The following is a 22530-nucleotide window of genomic DNA, read 5'->3' as shown; positions in this document are numbered from 1 at the left end:
AGGCTGAAAGAACTGGGTTTGTTTGTTCTGGGTGGCCTACAATGCCCCCTCCAACTCTATGATTCTACCAAACCATGCATTTTTACATCCTTTACAGATATTTCCTTCAACTTACCTCATCACCTTCAGGCTGCAGGCAATTGACAGCTGGGCAGATGGCATCCTCATCTTCAGATTCTTCTTGTTCAGAGAAGGACATATCCGAAAGAAGCAACTGGCTTTCACCAGACCGCTGTATGTCAAACAACCGGTTTCTTTCCAGCTTGCTAGCACCCAGCTCCCTCAAATGAGATAATTTCAGTTTTTTCTTGTTGGGAGCTATTTTTCTGACTCGTGTTCTCATCTCACTGCAGAAATCTCCTCTCTCAAAATGTCTCTTCAGCTTCCTTTCCACAGAGCAAATTCCATCTCTCTTCCCTCGACAAAAATCAGTCTACAAGAAACATGCATTAGAAGATCATAAAGTACCATGTAGCCAGTTCCTTATACTTCTGCATGCTATGCGGTAACCATCCACACATTTAATGAGAAGCACATATTAAGCATAATACTTCAGCATCTCTTTCTTATAGCACTTAAGAATGAGATTTTTTTGAAAAGTTTTACCATTTTTTCAACACAGATACAAAAAACCTCCTTTCTTCACCTTTTAAGTGCAAGGGAATTAATATTGAGAGCACACATATTGGCTGTGAACTGCCACAGCATGCAAGCTATCTCTAACCACTTTTGGAGCTCGTAAGCAATGTCACAAAGACCTGCACATTAGAGCTTTGGTTTGGCAAAGCTTATGCAACAGAACATTTGTAAGAATTCCATTGCAACTGCACATCTGGTGTGTTTTTTGGGGGGAAGGGGTACAGAGAAACAACTGAGCTGGATTTCTAGTGCGCCCTCTCTATCATCTCCTGGTGGCTGATGTTGAGGGAGGGGAGAAATAAAAGTGATACACAGGAAAATGCTTCTGTGTGTGCATGTGTACTGTTGATGAGAGGGGGGAAGCCTGTATTTACACTACAGCAATTAAAACAAGATTTTCAAAACCAGCAGATTCCCTTTCTGAGATGGACCCCAGTCCTAAATACTTACCTTTTCACTTGTTGGTCCTACTGGTGACCTCTGTTCTGTCTTTGCAACTGGGCTTTGCTTTGTGAATAAGATCTCATACAGCTCTTGTATTTCGGGTAGTGAAACCTGTAGTAGTTGGGCTTCCATCATCAGTTCATTCAGCTCTGTACTTATGGCTAGAGTGACAAACACAATAATTTTTAATTATCAGTGGTGAAGTTACATAGCTTTAAAACTTTTCTTTCCAAAGCACATCAAGCAAATTGAAATTATTTTTACAAATTCTCTGCCTACAAGACCCTACACAAAGGAGCTCATAATGTTATGTTTAGGATTTCACACTGATGAATGATAAGTACAGCATACTTACCATGAAGGGGGATGCAGTTTTGTCCTGTAGAGAAAGGAGAGTGTAAATGCATGGGTCTGTTATTCCAGTCATGTGGCAAAGAGAAAGATGTAGCACCAATTGTCTGTGAAACCTAATTAAAGAGAAGCAATTAAACACCACCTTATTTCTTTAACATGCTGTGAACTTGAATGATTATGGTGTTAAAATGTAACTTTAAATTAACAATTGATTAAAATGACATGCCCGATATCTTAGTTTTAGAAAGTTCTATTATTATTATTTCAATTTATTACCCACTCTTCACCATAAGGTTCTATGTCTGGCTACAACAATTTAAAACACAATATTATAACCATCTAAAACAAACTGAAGTCACTGGATTAGGTCCTCTTTTGGACTGGAAACTGATTAAGGAACAGGAAGCAGAAGTGAGGAATAAACAATTTTCCACAACAGAGTAATGCATGTAGGCAATATCAGTATTGGAGCAGGTGCTATTTAATTTAGTCATAAGTGATCTGGAGTTAGGGGTGATGTAGGAAAGTTTGCAGTAAATACAGTACCAATTTATCCAGGATTGTGAAAACTCAACAAACATGTGAGGAGCTCCAAAAAGCATCTCACCAAACTGGGTGGACGGCCAGCAAAAAGTAGCAAATGAAAAGCCAAATGTGAAGGGGCAAAACATTCTAACCACACATTCAGTAATAGGGTCTAATCTGTCTGTGACTTGGGGGGGGGGGGGAGAGTCTTAGGGGGTTAAAGAGACAACTAACGAAAAATGTCAACTCCTGTGTGTAGAAGTAAAAAAAGCAAATTCCATAGAAAACAGGGAAGAAAAGGGCAACCAACATTGTTAGGAGCTGATCACCTTCCTGAATGGATTTGGGGCTTTTTAGATAAGAATAAATGATGAAATGGGAATGTGACAGAAGTTAACAATGTTATACTGTACGTTATGGAGAAAGTGAGTGTTTTATTTTTTACTCTCTCTTATAACATCAGAACTTGGGGTAACTCAATGAAACTCCTTGGCAGTAGATTCATGACAAACAAAATTAAGTACTACCTCAACACACTACTGGATAAATAGTAATTTAGAGGGCTTTTAGAGGGCTTTAAAAAGACACCTTATGGAGGTGGTCTATCAATGGCTATAAGCCATTATAGCTTAAAGGAACAGTTGGGGGGCAGGGTAGTGGGACAACAGTGAGGCTATTCTCCCGAAGGTATCTGGTTGACCACTGTGAGACACAGGATACCACACTAGACCTTTAGTCTGATTGAGCAAAGCTTATCTCACATTGCTATACAAGATGTGCCTGTCCTTTGCAGACAAAAGACTGTCACATTAAGGTAGGGGAGAAAGGAGCTTCATTTTCCATGAGAAACACATAACCATTTCATTTGGGGAAGTCACTGGAGGGGTCAACATTTACACCACTTTAAAATGATGGCAAGTTATTGCCTTCTCTCCAGTTTGGCTTTGTGATACCACATAGGTAAAGGGGCCCATGACCATTAGGTCCAGTCGTGACCGACTCTGGGGTTGCGGCGCTCATCTCGCTTTATTGGCTGAGGGAGCCGGCGTACAGCTTCCGGGTCATTTGGCTAAGCTGCTTCTGGCGAACCAGAGCAGTGCACGGAAACGCCGTTTACCTTCCCGCACTTTGACATGCTTTCGAACTGCTAGGTTGGCAGGAGCTGGGACCAAGCAACGGGAGCTCACCCTGTCGCAGGGATTCGAAATGCCGACCTTCTGATCGGCAAGTCCTAGGCTCTGTGGTTTAACCCACACGCCACCCACATCCCTTGTGATACCACATAGTCAACTCTAATTAGACCTTGGGGGAGGGGGGTCTTTCCCTCCAAGACAAATAGTCAAACAAGTTTCATCCCAACCCAGCTAAACAGACTGTGACATCAGATCAGCTGGTCCACAAGCAGATTGGGGGTCCATGACAGAGTAGCTGATGAAGGGCCAGAGACGCAAGACTGATAAGAGAGCCCTCTGTTAACAACTGAGCAGGAAAGCAGGGGTACAGGAGGATTTACTTTATTCTAAATGATACAGTTTAGGACAGGAACATAAGGCAGCTTAAATCCACAACAAGGCTACGTATCAAGGAGGGAGAGTAGAATTCATGGCCTAATAGGATAATCCATTAAGTAATAAATGTGTGTGAACCAAGGCTGGGGAATTAGCATGTAATTCCTTAATAATTTACCACAGTATTGTTGGCTCAGAGTTTAGATAAATGTGTCAATTGGATGTTGCACAACACATCCTGGTGAGCTCCCCGTATCAAGGAGAACCTTACCTTACTTGTCTCTTGCAACTGGCCTGCCATGGTTTGCCATCTGCTGTACAGTATACCTGAGCCCACTTTGTCTTGTATAAGTTTTATATTCCCTGAGGACAACATCTGCTGTGCTCTATGTTGCCAGTTCACGGTTCTCTCTATCATATACCGTAAAGCATCTCCCTCAGGCAGTCTCACTCGAATACGCTGCAAGGAAGCCAGTAAAGGTAGAATCTTTTCTAAAGGTGGCTTTTCAGATCTATGACAGTGAGGGCAGAGCCACACCCGAGGTTCCTGCAAAGTTCTGGGCACTGAAACACAGCTGGTATGGAAGACCGCTCTGCATAGTTCACACTGTATCATTGGTGCTGCGGGCTCACTCTGGCAGAGACAAACTTTGATCTCTACATCCTGTTCAGTGGAGAATATTTTTTTTTCATTTGCTGCTCTAAGTGAATGCAGTGCTTCCATCTCCTTTAAGCGGGCTTCACCAAGTGTGGCCATCTGGAAGAAAATGACATGAAAACAGTCAAATTCCTCAGAGCAAGATTTTTAAACTGAAGGGCTTAACTATAATTTTCTCCAAATCTTGCAAGAAAGCTTTAGATGATCCTCAGGGTCCCTGCCAACTCTACAATTCTATTATTCGAACTAGGGAGTCAAACCAGATGCGTTCTTTTTGAACCTTTTTTTATTTAATGGCACATTGTCTGACACTTCATCAAATGTTAAGGGATACACTTACATGTAGAGTAAGAGGCTTGACTTTCATTAACAGAAGATCCATCCCAAACACATATTATCTCAATCCTCAGAAAGTCCAATTTTTAAAATGTATTAAAACATGCCCTCTTTATCTGGGAGAGAACACAAAAATCTATACAGTCATACCTTGGGTTACAAACGCTCCGGACCATGCTGAACCCGGAAGTACCGGAACGAGTTGCTTCCTGGTTTCGGCACTTGCGTATGCGCAAAATGACATCACACGCATGCGCAGAAGCGCCAAATCACGTCATGCACATGCACAAATGCAGCGCTGCGGGTTGCGAATGTGCCTCCTGCATGGATCATGTTCACAACCCAAGGTATGACTGTACTAGACAAAAAAGGATTACTGTGCATCTCCATACCGAAGGAAATGGAAGAAATGAAGCATCATAAAAGAACAAAGCAAGAAAAAAGCTTAATCTACTGATCACCTATTTCCAAACTCATTTCTAACAGTATACATACCGCAGCAGCAGTTTCCTTACTCTCAGATAAAGCTCTTTCCAAATCATTTAAACTCTCTAATTTGGTGCTCTTCTTTTTTCCATTTGGGACAGGCTCTTTTAATTTCTTCATTTTTCTTTTAAATCCCAATGTTCCAATATCACATCTTGGACACAACACCTGGTGAAGAGTCAGAACAACCATTATTCATCCTGGTGTAAAACAGCATAATCATATCTTCCTTGTAAATGGCCAATCCACAGTAGCTGTGTTAGTCTGTTGTGGCAAAAGCAATAAAGATCCATCTGAATCAGGATATTCTCAGCTATGCAAGGTCATGCTGTCAAAAAAGAGAGATGCAACAAGACACTGACCTGTTTCACAAAACACAGCAAGACAAACTTCTAGGCTCCTGGAGAGGAGCTCACAATAATTTTACTCCTCCCAAGTACTTTTTACTACTGTGCCACACCTAGTTAAACCAAGGTTTGGCTTAATGCTTTACCAGAAGTGCTACTCACGGTCCAGGGGTCCTTTACCTTTACCTTACCATTTACTCATGGTTAAGCTAACTGCTCACTAAACATGAGCTGTAGCCAAGAACAAACATGGGAGGGGGCATACGCTACTCAGCAGTGACCATCTATGAGAAACAGCCTGGAAACAGAAGACTGCACATACATCTTTTAAAATCTGATAGTCATCAGTCACCTGAACCTTGAGGGATGTAAGTTCCAGCACTTACTTCTTGTATAACCCCACTTCCCATATCATAGTTATTTGGGAATCTCAAGGGCCAAACTAGTTACTGCACAGAGTCATGTATAACATCGTCCTGATAGACCTCTCTGAACCATGAAAGTCACCTTTTGGAGGGATGATTAGGATTAATGTGGTCCAGTTCAGGACTTCATGGCTTCCATGATAACCATGGATCAGTCATAAGTTTGTCACTGGCCTGACACAGAAAGCATATACTTTTGTCTTTGCCTTGGTGAGGAACTTGTCAATATGGATTCTTGCATTCTAGGTGAATTCCTGGCAGCTTAAGATGTGGAGGCCTTAGTTTCACTGTGGAATGGTGAGAAGTAATAGGCCACTGGCACGATGGAGCCTGAATGCCCCTGTGGTTTTCTGTGGAGCTTCAGGCCAGACAATGGCTTAAGCACAATAGGCATGAGGCCTGCTGCGAGGGTAACTGAACATTTACTACTAGAACACATAATTGTGCCTACTGCGTAGTGGTGAAGGCAACAATGAAGGTTTAGTTTGCAGCCTCCATCAAATCCTCGAGTAGCTGCCCAGCAAAGCTTTTGAAAGAGGTGAAAGGTTTGCTGATATCTGCCACAGGAAACAGTATGCTGGAACCCTCAGAAGCCTGCTATGGGAATTTTGCTAGGCAATTTTAGGCCAAAAGTCTTGATTTCATAGTGATCCAAATACCATAGTTGGGACAAATCTATGTCAGGTGTCTTGTCCAGTTTTGTGGGATACTTTCAGTTGATTTACCCTGTGGATGTGAACAAGATACTTGTGGTATTTCAGTCAACCCTTGACTCTTAATTTCTATGTGGTGGGTGTATATCACAAATACTGAATTGAAAGCAAACATGTATACACCATAAACTGCTTACCTCAAGAAGAGAATACGGTGAATTCTCAGTCAAAAAAGTATTGCTTGCACACTCTTTCCAAGTTTGAACCTCAGCAACTAATGATTCTAATCTTGGCAGATATTCAAGATGTACTGGAATAGAGCGACTTCTAGACACAAGTTCCACAAGTGTATCTAACACAGGCACACGTCCACCAACCTAACAGTGTAGAAACATTATTTTAAAAAAACATTAAAGTAATTGCATTATTCTGCTGCATGCCTATCTAAGGCAGATAAGGAGAACTTGTGGAACTACTGATATTGCTGGACTACATGCTGGCTGGGGTTGATGGGAGTCCCAACAAGATCTGAAGGATCACAGGTTCCCCATTCCTACCCTAAGGAAACATCAGTTGTACAACTTAAAATTTCTGCCAGCAGTTGAACACCACACAGTCTACAGAAACAAATGAAGTTAGAGTGAAATCACTGTTGAACATCACTGATGATTCCTACCTGCAAGCCCTCCACTTCCTGTAGCCAGTCTCTGGCCTTTTTTACAGCCTCTTTCAGAGCTATGCCATTTGGAAGGTAAGCAGGAATTTCCTCAATCTCCTTCACTGCTGCTTCAAGACTACTTAATGACTGCCGTGGTCTTAAAATAAACAAACATATATGATCAAAATGTTGTATTATTACTCAAACGCTAGTGCCAAATTGCTATTGGCCAAACAATTATAGTATCATAAGGCACTTCTTGTCAGTATGGGATGTCAACAGACAAATTAGAAGCATATATAATTCAGTTTAAATTACAGGCAATCCCCCATTTATGTAGGGGTCACATTCCAGGTCATCACATGTGTAAGCCCACCCTGCTTCTCTTCCAACGCTGAACATGCACAAATTGAGAATTGCCTGCATAAGGTTCCCATATCTTGAAGGCCAATAAGGAGGACGCGGGGGGAGGGATTCTGGGGAGGTGGGGGATCCTTTAAACTTCTCCACTGGGGGTATGCAGCTGCCCGCCTCTCAATGGAGAAGTTTAAAGGAGACCCCCACCATGCCTCCAGCAGACCAGGTGAGGGATCCGTTAGACTCCCCCCCACCACCACCACCAGGCAGCAGCAGATGAGACAGGCCAGCGCACTTGCCCCATCCAAGGCCGCCTTGGCGCATGGGTTGGGCAAGGCAGAGGCAGAGGTAGCCCAGCATCTGCATCAGAGAGCCCTGAAGGCAGTGCAAGGGCTCTGTTGTGATGCTGCTGCTGGGCTGCCACTGCCTTGCCCAGCTGGGGAGCAGGAGCAAGCCAAAGCAGCTGTCTCCTTCCATGCTCTCTCTGCCTGCATATGCTGCTTGCAAGGCAGTTCAGCAAACACATGCATACACACACAGACTCCGTTCCCCCACCCCAAAACGCTTTTTTGCTAAGGAAAATATCCCCCACAGATACATTTTTTACATTTTAATCAGGGGAATAGGGACAGAGAGTTGGAGGATCCTCTCAGCCCGATGGTGGTAACATAAAAATAAGAGGGAGGAATTCAACATTGCACTCTGCTGATCTTTCCTCCTCCTATGTGCTGCTCTGGGGAGTATTCCTGACCCTTCTGAGTGGATTTGGGGAAGTGGGGAAGGAGCAAAGCCCATATACACTAGTGAGAGCCCTTGTGCTGATCTTCACTAGTGCGCATGGTTACCTGAATCCGGGGCAAGGTTCTAGCCTGGTCACTTTCCTGACAAGTTTTTTATGTGCAGAGACTCTGTATGTACATACTGTACATACATACAGAGAAGCATTGAGACACATAAGGCTCCATCTTGTAGTCTAAAGTGGTACAGGTCAGAAACAAGTTAATGCCTGTAGTTAAAACTAGGCTCAATACATTATTGTAGGACTCATCGTCACCCAAATGCCTTCAAGTGGAAGATGGGTTAACCATTTCCTGCCTGCTGGGACAGAGAATATACCATCTCACTCTCTTTCCTGTACACAGAGTGCTACAGACTCACATTTCCTCATTTTTGTGAAAGTTTGGGAAAATAATTACTTGAAAGCAGTGTGTGGTAACTGCAATAGTTCTGTAAGAGGAAGATTCAGTTTTTACCTGGCTTTTATCAGGGTTCTAGCCTTGTCATCCCAGTGTTCAGATACTGTCAACAGCTCTTGCAGCTTAGCCATTGCCTTCTCAACAGCAGGATGAGGAGCGAGCCCAACACCAGAGTCTATAAGTCTTCTCATATCATCCAGAGTAAGAGAATTTTGGTCCAAGCAAACATGCTGCACATCTTCCAGCCAGTGGGCTTGCTCTAGGCGTATCCGTAATTCACTTAGCTGGGGAAGATCAACATCAAAGTCAAAACTGACATCCAACAGTTCCTGTATTTCTGAAGCACTGGGAATTTCTTCAGAGAGGAGTTTTTGGCTATACTTCTGAAAGTCTTCCACGCGATTAAGAAGATCCTGAAATATAAAGCAGCAAAATATGTCAAGGGTTTAAAACTCTCCCACCAAAATATCATGAAATCTATTCTGTCACTTTCACCTGAACAGCAAGCCACCTAGCAGGTTTTTCAGAATGCCAGGCATATTTGTTTCCAAGAAGTAAAAAAATAATAATTCCTCAGATTTTAAGATTTCTGAACAAATCTCATTTTAAGAGCTTATCAACTTTGCCAAGATCTGCTTAAAAAAATAATGACCAAAAATTCTGATGCGTTTCAGAATTTTGTATGAGTTAACCAAGTCAACTTTATTAGATGTGGATTTTGGTCAGGGAGAGCTCCAATCTGAATTCATATTCTTCCTGCTCTTAGGAAGTGACAACTCCCTGGGGTAAGATTTCTACACCAAGAAAGCATAGAAAATTAGTAATGCAGACCTGCCAATTTACATTCATTTAAAACTATGTTCAAATACACACACCAAAATATGATATATGTCTGGTTTGCACAAAACACTAACCCATGGTTTATTAAACCCACTGTTGGTTTGATTGCACAGGGGCCATGCTAATCTCCTCTGTATCGTTCCAATTTTAGTATATGTGCTGCCGAAGCGAGCACGTATTACAGGGGAGAGACCAGGAGCTCACCAAGACAGTAGCTGAGTTCCTCTATTTAATTTTTTGTCGCTGAAGTATGCTACAGGATCCTGCCCTTGTTGGAAACCCACAGAGATGAGGCAGATTGCTCGCCTCTTCTGCCCTTTGGCAGGTGACTGTGCTGTTGGGGTGGTGACGAGATCGTACTGGCCTATCTATTCTGAATGTATTCTGAATGTTCTTATATGATGCCAATAAAGGTTACGTGACTTGACTGTTTGATTGCCCAAACCCTGCCCAACAGCTTAACTACTGTTTGTTTATTCCCATTAAGTTGTTGGCTCTAGTGCCATTTGTTTCTCTATCCAAATTCTTGGAACATTCAGAAATCTGAGTCTGTTTTCTTAGTATTTATTATCTGGAGCACTATAATTTACCTTCAGCAATGTTGTTTGGCTGATGACACATGGTAAAGCATAGAGCTGCCTAACAAATAAACGGAGTTCATTCACAGTCAGCTGATTTTGAGATTTTCCTCCTCCAGACCGATACCTGCAATCACACAGACATAATTACAACATGCTTCCAATTATTTGCATAATCAGAAATGATTTTTTTAAAGGGATTTCTGCCCCGCTGTTCAATGACATTCCTACAGCAGATGGAATTTTGTTGCAACTGATACTTTTTCACCTGCTATTTAAACTTCATATAAGCTAGGGGTGGGGAACAACATGTGGTCAATGCCAAGTGAAGTGTGAATGTGGCAATTTTACTCTTCTGAGAGAATAATGAGGCCAACACAAGTTTCATACAACAATGGCAAATCTTAAAGGTGCAGAAGAAAATGGTCTAATTTTTTTTACAAACACACTGCAACGCACGAACATTAGAAGAACCCTGCTGGATCAGACCAAAAGTCTTTTAGTCCAGAATCCTGTTTCCCACTATGGCCAACCCAATGTCTATGGGTAGCCCACAAGGAGGACATCATGGGGAAAGTTCTCAGCCACTGTTACCCCACAATTATTAATATTTAGAGGCATGCCACCCTTGGAACCTGCAGACAGCATGCAGCCATGAATACTAGCCATTGCTAGTCTTGTTGTCTATGAATCTGCCTAATCTCCTTAAAAAGCTAAAGTGATGGACACCCTCAGATCCTGCAATAGTGAATTCCAAGGTTTAGCTATATGAAGCACTCCCTTTTATCTGTCTTGAACCTCCCATCATTTAGCTTCACTGGATGACATCTCTCCACTTTCTGTACACTAGAGGTGGAGAACATCCAGTTTGCAGGCCAAACCTGGTACACTACTGAGTTAAAACTGGTCTGCAAGGCCGTTTTCTCTAAACCACGTCCAACCGCCCATCAGCTGACATCACTGGTCACGTTTTACTTAGTGCCAATGTGCGTTACTTTACACTTACATGCACTGAGCTGTATTTCCCATTTTAATCCCCAGTTAGGAGACATATCTTTTATTTTTACTACCTTGAATAATTTGGTGTCTCTGTTGGCCATCTTACTGCTTACCATGCTCATTCCAATTGTCTACCGCCACACCAAACATAAATTCCTCATTCAAAAACTGAGAAGCTGCTACAGTTACTGAAAGAACTGGTGCACTCAAAATACATTAAGTGTAAAAATAGAAAACTTGAGTGATTTTGAAAGAAAGTATTTTCTTCAGCACCATGTGATGCTTGCCTCTGTGTCTTTTCCCACTCCTGTTTTGCTCCTTCTAATCTCCTCTGGTGTTTACCATTGTTAAAAGAAGCCTAAGAAAGTTACACTCTGTTCCTGCCAGCACCCCTCCCGTCAAGATATGGGAGATTGCCACCAAGGTTCCTTTGATGATGCAGGAATGTCTGCAGCCATTTCCTATTAATTAGGTCAATGTGGCTATCTGAGAACAGCAGAATGAACAAACAATTACTTCATTATGTTATTTGCTGCAAACATGCACGCCTCCCAAAGGGAAATTGAACATTGCTCAGCTCTCTTATAGCTCCACGTAATGCCCATCACCAATGAGGGTGGCACTGTGGGTTAAACCACAGAGCCTAGGGTTTGCCGATCAGATGGTCGGCGGTTCAAATCCCCACGACGGGGTGAGCTCCCGTTGCTCGATCCCTGCTCCTGCCAACCTAGCAGTTCGAAAGCACGTCAAAGTGCAAGTAGATAAATAGGTACCGCTCTGGCGGGAAGGTAAACGGCGTTTCCGTGTGCTGCTCTGGTTCGCCAGAAGCAGCTTAGACATGCTGGCCACATGACCCAAAAGCTGTCTGCGGACAAATGCTGGCTCCCTCGGCCTATAGAGCGAGATGAGCGCACAACCCCAGAGTCGGTCACGACTGGACCTAATGGTCAGGGGCCCCTTTATCTTTAATGCCCATCATCATAGTAACTGATGATGCCAAGCACAGATATGCACGTTTCTATTCACATTTAACCTCAATAAAAATATAGGTAATTTAGCTATTTTCAGCACTTTATACTGTAGGGTTGTATTCAGCATTTTTAGAAGCAAAAAATGTTTAAACACTCACAATAATTTAAAGACATGAAGCAAGTTTTCCTAATAAACCCCGTGGGAATTTGAAATCAAGCTACAAAACACATATTAAACATACCTAGTTTGCCGTTTGCCATTAAGAAGCTGTTGTGCAACTGAGGCACATTTCTCTGCATCCTGAGTAACTAAACGAAGGTGTCGCAGCAAATCATTGTCTGGAAACTTCCTCATTTCAGATTCTTCAATTAAAGCTTTGAAATTCATGAGACCTTTGGGAGAACCAAAATTTTTGGTAATTAGAATAGTAAAGTGCACTATTTTGGGTCTGTACTTTTATAGTAAACTATTATACTTACTTACTTACTTACTTACTTACTTATTTTAAATACTGCAAAGTCTTAAAAATATATCCCATATTTTTCTGTCTATAAGATGCCCCCATGTATAAGACCCAGATTTGGGGGACCCAGATTTATAAAACGCCTAATTTTTGACATTATTTTTTAGGAAAAAACCTAGTCTTATACACGGCAAAATACGGTATATCAAAGCAGTTTACAGCAATAAAAACCATATAAAAAGTATAAAACAGACATTAATTAAACACTGTGGAAAAATGTATTCTTAGTTGCCTACATGGCCTGGTGAATCTCTATTAGCAGAGTATTCCACAGGATTGGGCCTTTGATATTTGTGAAATGAGCCTTCATTAACTTGGGGAACGACCAATGGCATTCCTGCAGTTGATTTCAGTGACTGAGCTGGGGGGAAAGGGTTCAGGAGAGTTCTGGGGTACCCTGGACCTAAGTTGTTCCGGGCTTTGTAAATTAATACAAAAAGCTTGAACCTGGCTTGGTAACAGATGAGGTTGCTCATCTTCAACCTATACAGAACTAGGCTGCAGTCATATGTACATTTAGTGGAAAGTAAGTATCACTGAACCTAGTGGAATTTCTGGATACATGTGATAAATAACAGCCTGATAATATCAAACTAATAACAACATTTGACAATATGTAGTCATAGCACAAAACAAAAAGGTAAAGATACATACTTTTTTTATTGTTAACTTTTGCCTCCAAAGCTTCATTTACATTAGAAGCCCATTCATTGTAGGATTCAGCCCGCAGCTTAAGTGCATTCATCATTGGATAGAGTTCATCTAATGTGTAACGATATCTGGAAATAGTACAGAATTTCAATAAATACTTGCAAATTTGAAATTCTAAGTGAAGCATTTTGGCATGTACTATTCCACTACAATCTGCACAGTATGCCGAAATGTTAGGGAGACTGTAGCCACTGCCAAAGGTAGCAGCCTCACTTCTCCCCTTTCTAACAGCTAAGAAACAAAAATGAATGAAGCAATGTCACTGTGTTTTAAAGCTTCCCCACCTCCACAGCCAGAATTCAATAATGTGAACTGGGGATCACTGAGCCTGTGATGCAGTTATGTCATATTGACACATTTTTATTTACTAATTGTTGGGGGAGGAAAAGGAAAGGAGAAAAGATGTGGGGTTGACACATTCTGTCAATTCCCTATGGGGAAGGACAAGTTTTAAAGTGCAGGAAGACAGGGAACTGAACTTGCCTGTAGTTTCCCCCATCTATTCTTCTCTCATTAAGAGTTACTTCAGGCCACAGAAGTGGTCCAAAGGTCCAGACAGTTGTGGAGAAGTGATTCCGAAAACAATGGGATGGGGAGGGATTTGCCCTCCCTGTGGAACACCCTCCCATCAGATGTCAAAGAGATAAAGAACCATACAACTTTTAGAAGACATCTGAAGGCAGCCCTGTAGCAGGAATTTTTTTAATGTCTGACATTCTACTATGTTTTTATATGTGCTGTAAGCCACCCAGAGTGGCTGGGGAAACCCAGCCAGATGGGTGGGGTATAAATAATAAAATTATTATTATTCCATGCAAATGAGATTATGGCCATTTGCCTTCAGTAGCAAGTAAAGCTCTACTGGATGAAGTACAATTGCCTCTGGTCTATTTTTTGAAAACTCTGCTACATGTTTAAGTTTTTCCTCCTCCAGAGATGATGCATCACTCTACTCTTTAAATTTCTCCTCAACCCCTGCTTTAGAAGGAAGGGATAACAGGTAAATCAAATGGCAGGGCTGAAGTGTGATAGCCTGAAAAAACCTGAAGTGTGATAGCCGCAGCAACAGGTCTGTAACACAACCATGTCTATATAATACACCCCCCCCCCAAATAACATACACAGTGGCAAACAGCAGCATGGAAACACTTCCTGGTAGTTTGTACCTGCTTTTCAGAGATACAGTATTTTAGAGCAATAAGGATGGGGAAAACTTGGGAAGGAAGTCATAAAATCAACTACATAGAAAAGGTATACATAACTTAAGTCACATAAGATAGAAAGGACCAAGCATATCATTTTTTCAATCCAACAGCTACTTCCAAAATAATGTATTACAATATTAAGGTATTTATTAGCTAAACACTGAGGGGGGAGCAAATCCAAAAGATACACTGCCTGTCCCCAAATGAAACTGAAAATGCAAAGAATTCACCTAGAACTACCCCAAAAAAGCTATGTAACTTCCCTCCCTCCTATATACAACTATGATCTGTTGCTGTTTATTTAAAAATCTAACCTATTATAGGCTGTGATAATAAACCAAACAAAATTTGTTGTTTGAGCTTCTAAGATGCAGTCTTTTATTACACACAATATTCAGCAAAAGCAGGAAAAAGAAATGCAATTATACTTTAAGAGAAACATTTCTATTCCTCAGAATAGATTTTGCAAACAAAATCTTACCCCATTTTGTATTTATAAGCGGGACATGTGCAGAGGTCCTCTACATGATACAGGCATGCCAATAAGTCAGGATTACAAGAACAGTAGACTGCAGACATGTAACAAGTGGTTTTACACTTTATGCACTGTCGTTCATCATCGGGCAATATTTCCAAATTCACTCTCTCTAAATCAGTAACCCCCTGTAATAATCAACAGTCATTCACTTCATAGGACAGTAAAAACAAAACAATTCATGGATGTAAGTAAATTTCAAGAATGGCAACGTACCATCCTGAGAGATTCAGGCATAGCTACTTTCCATAAAAATAAACCGATTCACTGCATGTAAACTGTACATTTATGAGTAAATTACCCCATCATGTAGATTATCAACAATTATTATTTTTTGGAATTGAGGATTTTAAATAGTGAAGTTAAACAGTTAAGACATTAATTACCTTACCAAAGTTAGTAAACAAACAATAAAACTTTTCAAAAAAATAAATGTTACCTCCATTAACGACCAAACATTCTGATTGTTTTTTCTAATACGGACTATTCATGAGGCAGCTACCATGCAAGGAATAGAAGTAGGAATCTCTCTCCTTGCTAGTTGAGAGTACAGGACATAGAAATTTAGGAAGCTGCCTTATGCAGAGTCAGAACATTGATCCATCTACCTCATTACTGGTTGGCATGTTTGAGAGAAGGGACATTCCCTGCCATACCTAGAGATGCTGACATTGAACCTGGAAGCAGGGCCAAAGAGAGAGGGACCTAAGAGGGCCATTTGCCCCGAGGACTCAAGTTCAAAGGAAGCCTCAAATTTAATTCAACACTTGTTATTTTGGGGGAATTTGATAAGTTTCACAACTTGTTTTTATATACATTGGACCAGATTGCGACACACCCTCCCAGCTTAGAAATGCAAATTTAAACAAATGGATGATTTGCTAAAAGACACCATTTTTGTTTAACTGATATGGATTTCTGTCATTTGCTTAATATCAACTGCCATATTACATGAAAGTACCATTTTACCTCAGTAATTTATGCATTTCCACAGGAAAAGGGTAGAAAAGCCTAAATTTAAAAAAAATCAAAATATGTCTATTTTTTTGTTGTGGTTCCTTATTTTGTTTTTGTTTGTTGTCATGTTTCATAGTTATTATGGCTGGGGCAGTGGAGCTGTTAGGGCAACCAGGGCTTAAAACACCAAGTGCTTTTTAACACCCCCAAAAAATCACAAAGGCACATTTTTTCCAGTTCCATATATCCTTCCACAACCAATTTAAACTCTGAGAGAAGTGTGTATTCTCCAGGAGGACCTTCTCCAGCTCCTGTTCACTGGCCTATCAACTCTCTGCACAACTCAGTCACTCAGTCCAAAAGTACTGCTATGGCCAGGAGGTCTCATCCATCTGAGCAGTGTTTTTAACCCTTTATCTCCCAAGTCCCATTCCACTCAATATTCAACACCACTTTAAGTATTGAAGTGAATAACTTGGGAGGGGAAAAAAATTCCCCATAGCTTGGAAGTTCATGGGGGCCCTTGTATGGCACCTTTAACACTAGCGGTTTCAGGCTGCAATCTTGTACATACTTATCAGAGAGCAATTCCCATGGAGCTCAGTGGATCTCAGAAGCAAGCCACCACTGGCTAGGGGGCATGAAAAGTTGTAAGTGGCCCAGGGCTCTGAGATGGCCTGCTCGGAGAGACCTGCAAGCAAAGTAGGTGGCTACCACTGAGCTGCTTGCTTTGAGACAATTTCACTGCTAATCGCTTAACTTCATAAAACATACCAGTTTACACACAGCCTCCCGTAAAGCCTTTTCATCTTCAATCATAATAGCCATGTCTTTCTCAACAGTAGATGCTACTACTACATCAAGAGTCTCTGCTTTGGCAGCCATTCTGCATATCATTTCATCATGAGAAAACACACAATAGCGGTTTAATAAGCGATAGTGCTCCACACATTGACGTCCCAATGGCAACTAGAAGAAAAAATACAATAAACGTATTTTCTTAATGTTCTCAGGAGAGGTGAAGCTGTATAAAGCAACAGGTTCTTGCCAATACATCACTGGCCAAAATATTAAATTAATGCAGTCCACTTGATCCAGAATAAACAAGGTAAGCACAGCCCATTCTAGGACCCTGTACAAATAAATATTTAAAACCATTCTCTGCAGAAAGGAATTCAATGCTAATTAAGATTGTACAAAACTGAAGCATAACCAGAAACTTGACAGCACACTTCCAGCTGAAATGTTTCAACCATTCACACAATTTGGAATACATCGGCAGAGATATATCCATTTTACTTCAGTGGATTCAGTGGATTGGAAGATCTCGGCAGTCAAGAATGCTATATGCACAATGAAGCCCTGGTACAAAATTTTGAACCAGAAACAAAATGTATAACATTCGTTTGCTTCTTAAGGTGAGATGATGACAAGGTGTCCAAAGAATACAGCAAGATCTTTTAAAACCGGATTTCATATTCTAAAAAAAGAATAAAACTCATGCTATCCACACTGTGATCCAACTCACAGAAGTGTTTTGAAGGTTAAAGGAAACAATGGCCACACCTTCAAATTTCAGAATATGCTTTCCAACAAGATGGCAATAAAATGGAAAACTTACCCAGTCAACAGTGCAAAAATTAACAGCTTCAGCAAAGTTGAAACCTTGATTAAAGCCACTATGATAGGCTCTTGGAAACGTAATCACAAATTCACCAGCACACTGGTTGGTACGGTAAATCTATGGCAAAGCAAAGCAAACCAGAAAATGCTGAAGTTGAAAATTTAGAATTTTTAGGAATCTTTTAAAAAGCCATCTAGATCAGACCAAGCATCCATTTGGATTCTAACCATAGTTAATCATTTGCATCCAAGAAACCCATAAATGTGGTGTAAAGGGAGAAACAACCCTCCATGTTCTTTGTCCCCACCATCTGGTATCCAGGAGTATGGACTGCTTCTGTACATTTACCTATCAAATATATTTGGTGCTGATAGAAATATCCTGTGAGTTTGTCCAAGCCTTTTTTTCAAGCTATCTATGATGACAGCCATCATCATCATCATCATCAGAAAGAAGTCACTGCTGTTCGCAAAGTGGGACAGCTGTCGAAACCCATGGATACTGAGGGGTTCAATTATCCAGGTGACTCAGCCTCTAACTCTAATACGCTCCCTGTCACATTATGTTGGCAAACATAAAGGGGCTAAATATTAAGGAAGCTATTCAACTAAGCTTTTACTCAGCGCAGAGCCACTGAAATTAATGAACATGACTAGCCCAGAGCTAGTCATTGCAACAGGTTTGCTCTTTTTTATTTAAACATATTTATTAAAGTTTTGTAATAGTACAAAGAGAACGTTCAAGTAACTAATCAATGTCTCTGCTACGAGTAAAACCAAGTTGGACACAACCTGTTTTACCCAGCCTACAACCTGTTTTCCAGTGACAGCATGCTACTGGTGCTGCACAAGATGATGCAAATTAAATGGGATGCGTAATGCTGTGGAGCTGCTTTTGTGGCGAAAACATGAATGCAACTCTCAAATGTGATCAGGAGAGTTTGGTGCTTTAGCTATTTTATATTGTTTTGATTTACCTTTTGTATATTTCTTTTGTACTACTATGTCATTCACTGCTTTGGGGGGTTTTGAGCCAAAAAGTGGTATGTAAACAACCCATAACTCCACATCTTTTGGCACCAGGCCAAGACTCCTCGGCATTTTATTGTAAAATGTTTTCTCTTGCTACCTGAAGAGTTTTGTTAGCTCCATATTGTAATGGTTATCTTACTGTTGCAGCAGGGGAAGGGGGATTTCAATAGCTCATAATTGGTATATAATCACTGTTATAAGGATGCTTCCATCTTCACATTAAGCCAGACCGCTGGTCCATCTAGCTCAGTATTATCCACACAGATGTTTTGTTGCATAGAATGTTTATATCTTACTTCTGCAAGTCACCTTTAAAGCTTTGTAGTATTGGGAGAAGGAGAGGGAGAGGAGAAGAAAAACTAATAATAACTCTTTCCGTTTATATTTTGCATTCTGATGTAACTTTCCACCTTTATTCCTTTATAGGAATTACTCCAAAATAGTGCCCTTGAATAAAAATCATTACATCATTTTACAGTCACAGAATTCCTACCTGGAGACTAATTTGCACAAAAAGCAAGCAAAGTGTAACAAAGGAATTAATAATCTTCCACTGTGGAATTGTGCTCATTTTTTGTGCACAATAGGAGCTTGGAACAGCAAACAAAAATTGGTTTTGATAGTTTCAAATTAATTATTGAGAAGCAAGGACAGTATTGCTCTTTCTATAGCTATACCTCATGAAACATCACAACTATTAGTGTTTGCAAAAAAGCTTGAAGTTTGTCAGGTACTACAAAACAACTGCTTAAGCTATGAACTTTGCACTGGAAGGGGTAGGGGTGAAAACAAAAGCTCAATGACATACAGGCACACCATGAGACATTAATGTATTGGGATTCATAATTGTAACCAGCTGGTGTAAAAGGTCTGGCTGAGATTCAAATAGCTCAGGAGCCAACTTCTTCATTACATCTTCCAGTTGCTCAGCTGCATATCCTGGGGCTCCATACCATGTTTTAGGCTCCCCCCTGCAAACATAAAAAAGCAGATAAACTACAATAATCAACCATTTGCAGGTTTTAGGATCATAATTATGTCCTATAAGTGGGGAGACAATTTAGGTATGCAGAGATACAAATACCTAGATATTAATGTTAAAAGGAAAGGAAACATTATAATTTAGTCTGGTGACCTATATATATCAGGTTGCACAAACATATCTATATGTTCCATTCCCTATAAACTCACCAGTGCAGATAGTTGATGGAATAGCTCCAGTGGTCCTCAATATGCCAGCAAAATGAAGAAAAGCACATCCCTACATATAGCCAAGGCAACTTCATTCCACATATATCTGCAGTGATGTGAGCAAGTACAGACTGTTCCATCACAGGCATATTGTTCAAATTCCATCCACTATCAAGATACTCCTGAAAGCAAAGCAAATGGGAGAGTCCACAGGTTTAACACAAACCACATTTAAAAAGCAGTTTTCTATTTGAGGAGGACATTTTTCTAATTTGATAACTTTAAAAAAATGCCACAGAATATTGCATGGGTACTTTACCACACGAAGTCTAGCTATTGCTTTAACATTAGCTTTTCCAGTAAAATAAATTTATATTCCTATTAAGTTCTTATTGCACTTGTGTCCTAATACATGTATTACAGATCACCTGGGCTGCTTGAAAATAGGATGTCTTAGCATTGCTGAGGTATAATTCTCAGCTGTAAAATAAAATAAAAATAATGGTTCCATACTGCAGTTAATACTGTTGCTTCATTTCCATTAGCATCCAGGAATGCTCACCCGTATGCTGAAGGGCCAAATGAAGATGGGTACATGTGGATGTCCACACACAACTGTAATTTTACAGAACTTATGAAGAGAAGGGGATGCAAGAAGGGTTCATCCAGGAGCAGGGAATTTGTGGTTCTCTGGACTCCAACTCCCATAATCCCAGGCCACTAGCCATACTGACTGAGGCTGATGGGAATCCGATAACATCAGGAGAGCCACAGGTTTTCCCACCCTGGATTACTCCTCCCTCCCACATTTCCTTGATGTGCTGAACATCAGAACAGTAAAATGTCTCTCAGTGCAGATGGCATGGATTTCCCCCTGCCTTTTCTAACTCACATGAAGCTGCAGAAATCAGAAAGCAACAAGAGATCCTGCTGCTTTCCATCACAGCCCAGTGCAAGAGAGAGCGAGATCTTCCCTTCTCAGCCTTGAAAAGCAGCAGGACCTCTCACTGATTTCAAGAAACAAACAAATAATATTATTATTTATACCCTGCCCATCTGACTGGGTTTCCCCAGTCACTCTGGGTGGCTCCCAACAGAATATTAAAAACACGATAAAACATTAAACATTAAAAACTTCTATAAACAGGGCTGCCTTCAGATGTCTTCTAAAAGTCAGATAGTTGTTTATTTCCTTGACATCTGATGGGAGGGTGTTCCACTAACTCCAGTGCCATATGAATCAGAGAAAGGAGGGGGATTTCATAGTGTCTTTGAATCATTTGCAAAAGGTATTTCACTGTTTTGCAAACCTCCCCAGCTTTATGCCACACAAAGTCCTCTTCCTTCAAATTGGAGTCTAAGGGCAGGGGGTCGGGTGGAATTATGACAGTAATTCTATTCCAGTGCAACAAGGAAGGGTGGGTGGGAAACCTGGGCTAGAAATGTAATGAAGGGAGGTATGGGACTGTAGGACAAAGGTGATATACACCAGGGCTACAATGGTCTTCTGATTCCCTCCCCTTGCAATAGTTGGAATTTATGTGCTCCAAAAAGGAATGAGAGACAAACAAGACAAAGCCAAAACAACAATCATTTGATGGCCAAATCATCTGGATGATTTGTTAAAAATATAGTATGTGAACAAAAGATTGTGATTTTGGACTAAATAGCTAGTTTAAAAGCTTCCATGGTTGAAATAAGCATAGAAACTCTGAGCAGCTAAGTAATTGGCTTCAAATTATTCCCATCTGGGATATTTTTGGCTTATTTTACCACATTGGAAAGGAAGTGCTTGATCTGGGGGAGTATATTGTTGTTCCAGAATCTCATTCACGTCTAAAGTGATAGCAAAGTGCTTTCCTCCCTCCTCTTGGAGAATCAGCAAGATGGCCATTTTGGAACTGAAAAATACCATAACAACCACCTAATTCACAAGCAGAGAAACCGCCAAAAGGCTGAGGCCAGTCCGAGTTGCTCATTTCTTACTTTGAATCCATGAAATTTTATATATGTTTCTAAACAGCCTACATGCCAAATATAAGTTAATAATCAAATCTTACCTCTTCTTCTGGTTTTAATTTGATTTTCCCACCTCTCACAGGAAACCCACTGCCAAACTCCTTTGAAGCAATATCAGCACCATATTCCACTGTAACATCCTCTTCAATTGTGCTAACAAGACGCCAAAACTCTTTCTCAACCAATTCTGTAGGAACCATCTGAACAAGAGGCAGGTAAAAGTTACTCACTAACAAAAAATAAAACAGCAGCATGTTATAAATATAAAGGGCCGAAACGGAATTGTGAGGTGGTGAGGGTTAAGTGTTACTATCCCTAACACAGAATGCCACCCCCTATCAAAAAACAGGGGGAATGTAGCAGGTATGCTGCAAATATAACTAGGAGAGGCCACAATGAAATGAGAGCTAGAAAGGAACTAGAAGTGCACTTTAGTGGTGAAAACTATGAAAACAAAGGAAAATACCACTTTCATACTTTCCCTGGACCAGTTGAAGTGAGACATAGAAAGAAACTTGGGGGTCCTTGCATGAATAGACATGCCAATGAGAAAGATGAGATGGACCAGTGGATGATTCAGGTATCTCAGGTTAATAGTTAAAATATTTTAGGTTGGGGAAATTCTATTCCTAGGGTCATAGATTTAATAGTCTCTAATGGGCATCAATAAGAATTATACATGCATGCAAGTATCACTGGTCATTTCAACATTTTGCAGTGGTCAGTACTTGCTTTCTGTTACTACAAACACATGCAGTT

At 40.7% G+C, this 22530-nt stretch overlaps 1 protein-coding gene and 1 pseudogene across 4 annotated transcripts in view; both read right to left on the bottom strand.

The window, feature by feature from the left end:
• Positions 1 to 22530, bottom strand: part of KDM5B (lysine demethylase 5B) — a 48497-nt gene that overhangs the window by 1034 nt on the left and 24933 nt on the right. For all 4 annotated transcript variants that reach the window (XM_028734726.2, XM_028734724.2, XM_028734727.2 and 1 more), the window contains 17 exons: positions 21813 to 21971; positions 19753 to 19934; positions 19370 to 19532; positions 17528 to 17647; positions 16681 to 16875; positions 14896 to 15077; positions 13153 to 13277; positions 12217 to 12367; positions 10017 to 10131; positions 8644 to 8999; positions 7052 to 7190; positions 6573 to 6752; positions 4960 to 5118; positions 3742 to 4227; positions 1439 to 1550; positions 1090 to 1244; positions 116 to 433 (listed from right to left, as the gene is read on the bottom strand). In XM_028734726.2, coding sequence (XP_028590559.2) covers positions 116 to 433; positions 1090 to 1244; positions 1439 to 1550; positions 3742 to 4227; positions 4960 to 5118; positions 6573 to 6752; positions 7052 to 7190; positions 8644 to 8999; positions 10017 to 10131; positions 12217 to 12367; positions 13153 to 13277; positions 14896 to 15077; positions 16681 to 16875; positions 17528 to 17647; positions 19370 to 19532; positions 19753 to 19934; positions 21813 to 21971 — 3297 coding nt within the window. The remainder of the gene's footprint in view (positions 1 to 115; positions 434 to 1089; positions 1245 to 1438; positions 1551 to 3741; positions 4228 to 4959; positions 5119 to 6572; positions 6753 to 7051; positions 7191 to 8643; positions 9000 to 10016; positions 10132 to 12216; positions 12368 to 13152; positions 13278 to 14895; positions 15078 to 16680; positions 16876 to 17527; positions 17648 to 19369; positions 19533 to 19752; positions 19935 to 21812; positions 21972 to 22530) is intronic.
• On the bottom strand, positions 9532 to 9601 carry LOC114600010 (U6 spliceosomal RNA; annotated as a pseudogene).

Source organism: Podarcis muralis, chromosome 5, assembly GCF_964188315.1.
Source record: "Podarcis muralis chromosome 5, rPodMur119.hap1.1, whole genome shotgun sequence".
Classification (NCBI taxonomy): domain Eukaryota; kingdom Metazoa; phylum Chordata; class Lepidosauria; order Squamata; family Lacertidae; genus Podarcis; species Podarcis muralis.
The sequence above is the reverse complement of the archived record's forward strand: the minus strand, read 5'-3'. Positions and strand labels throughout refer to the sequence as shown.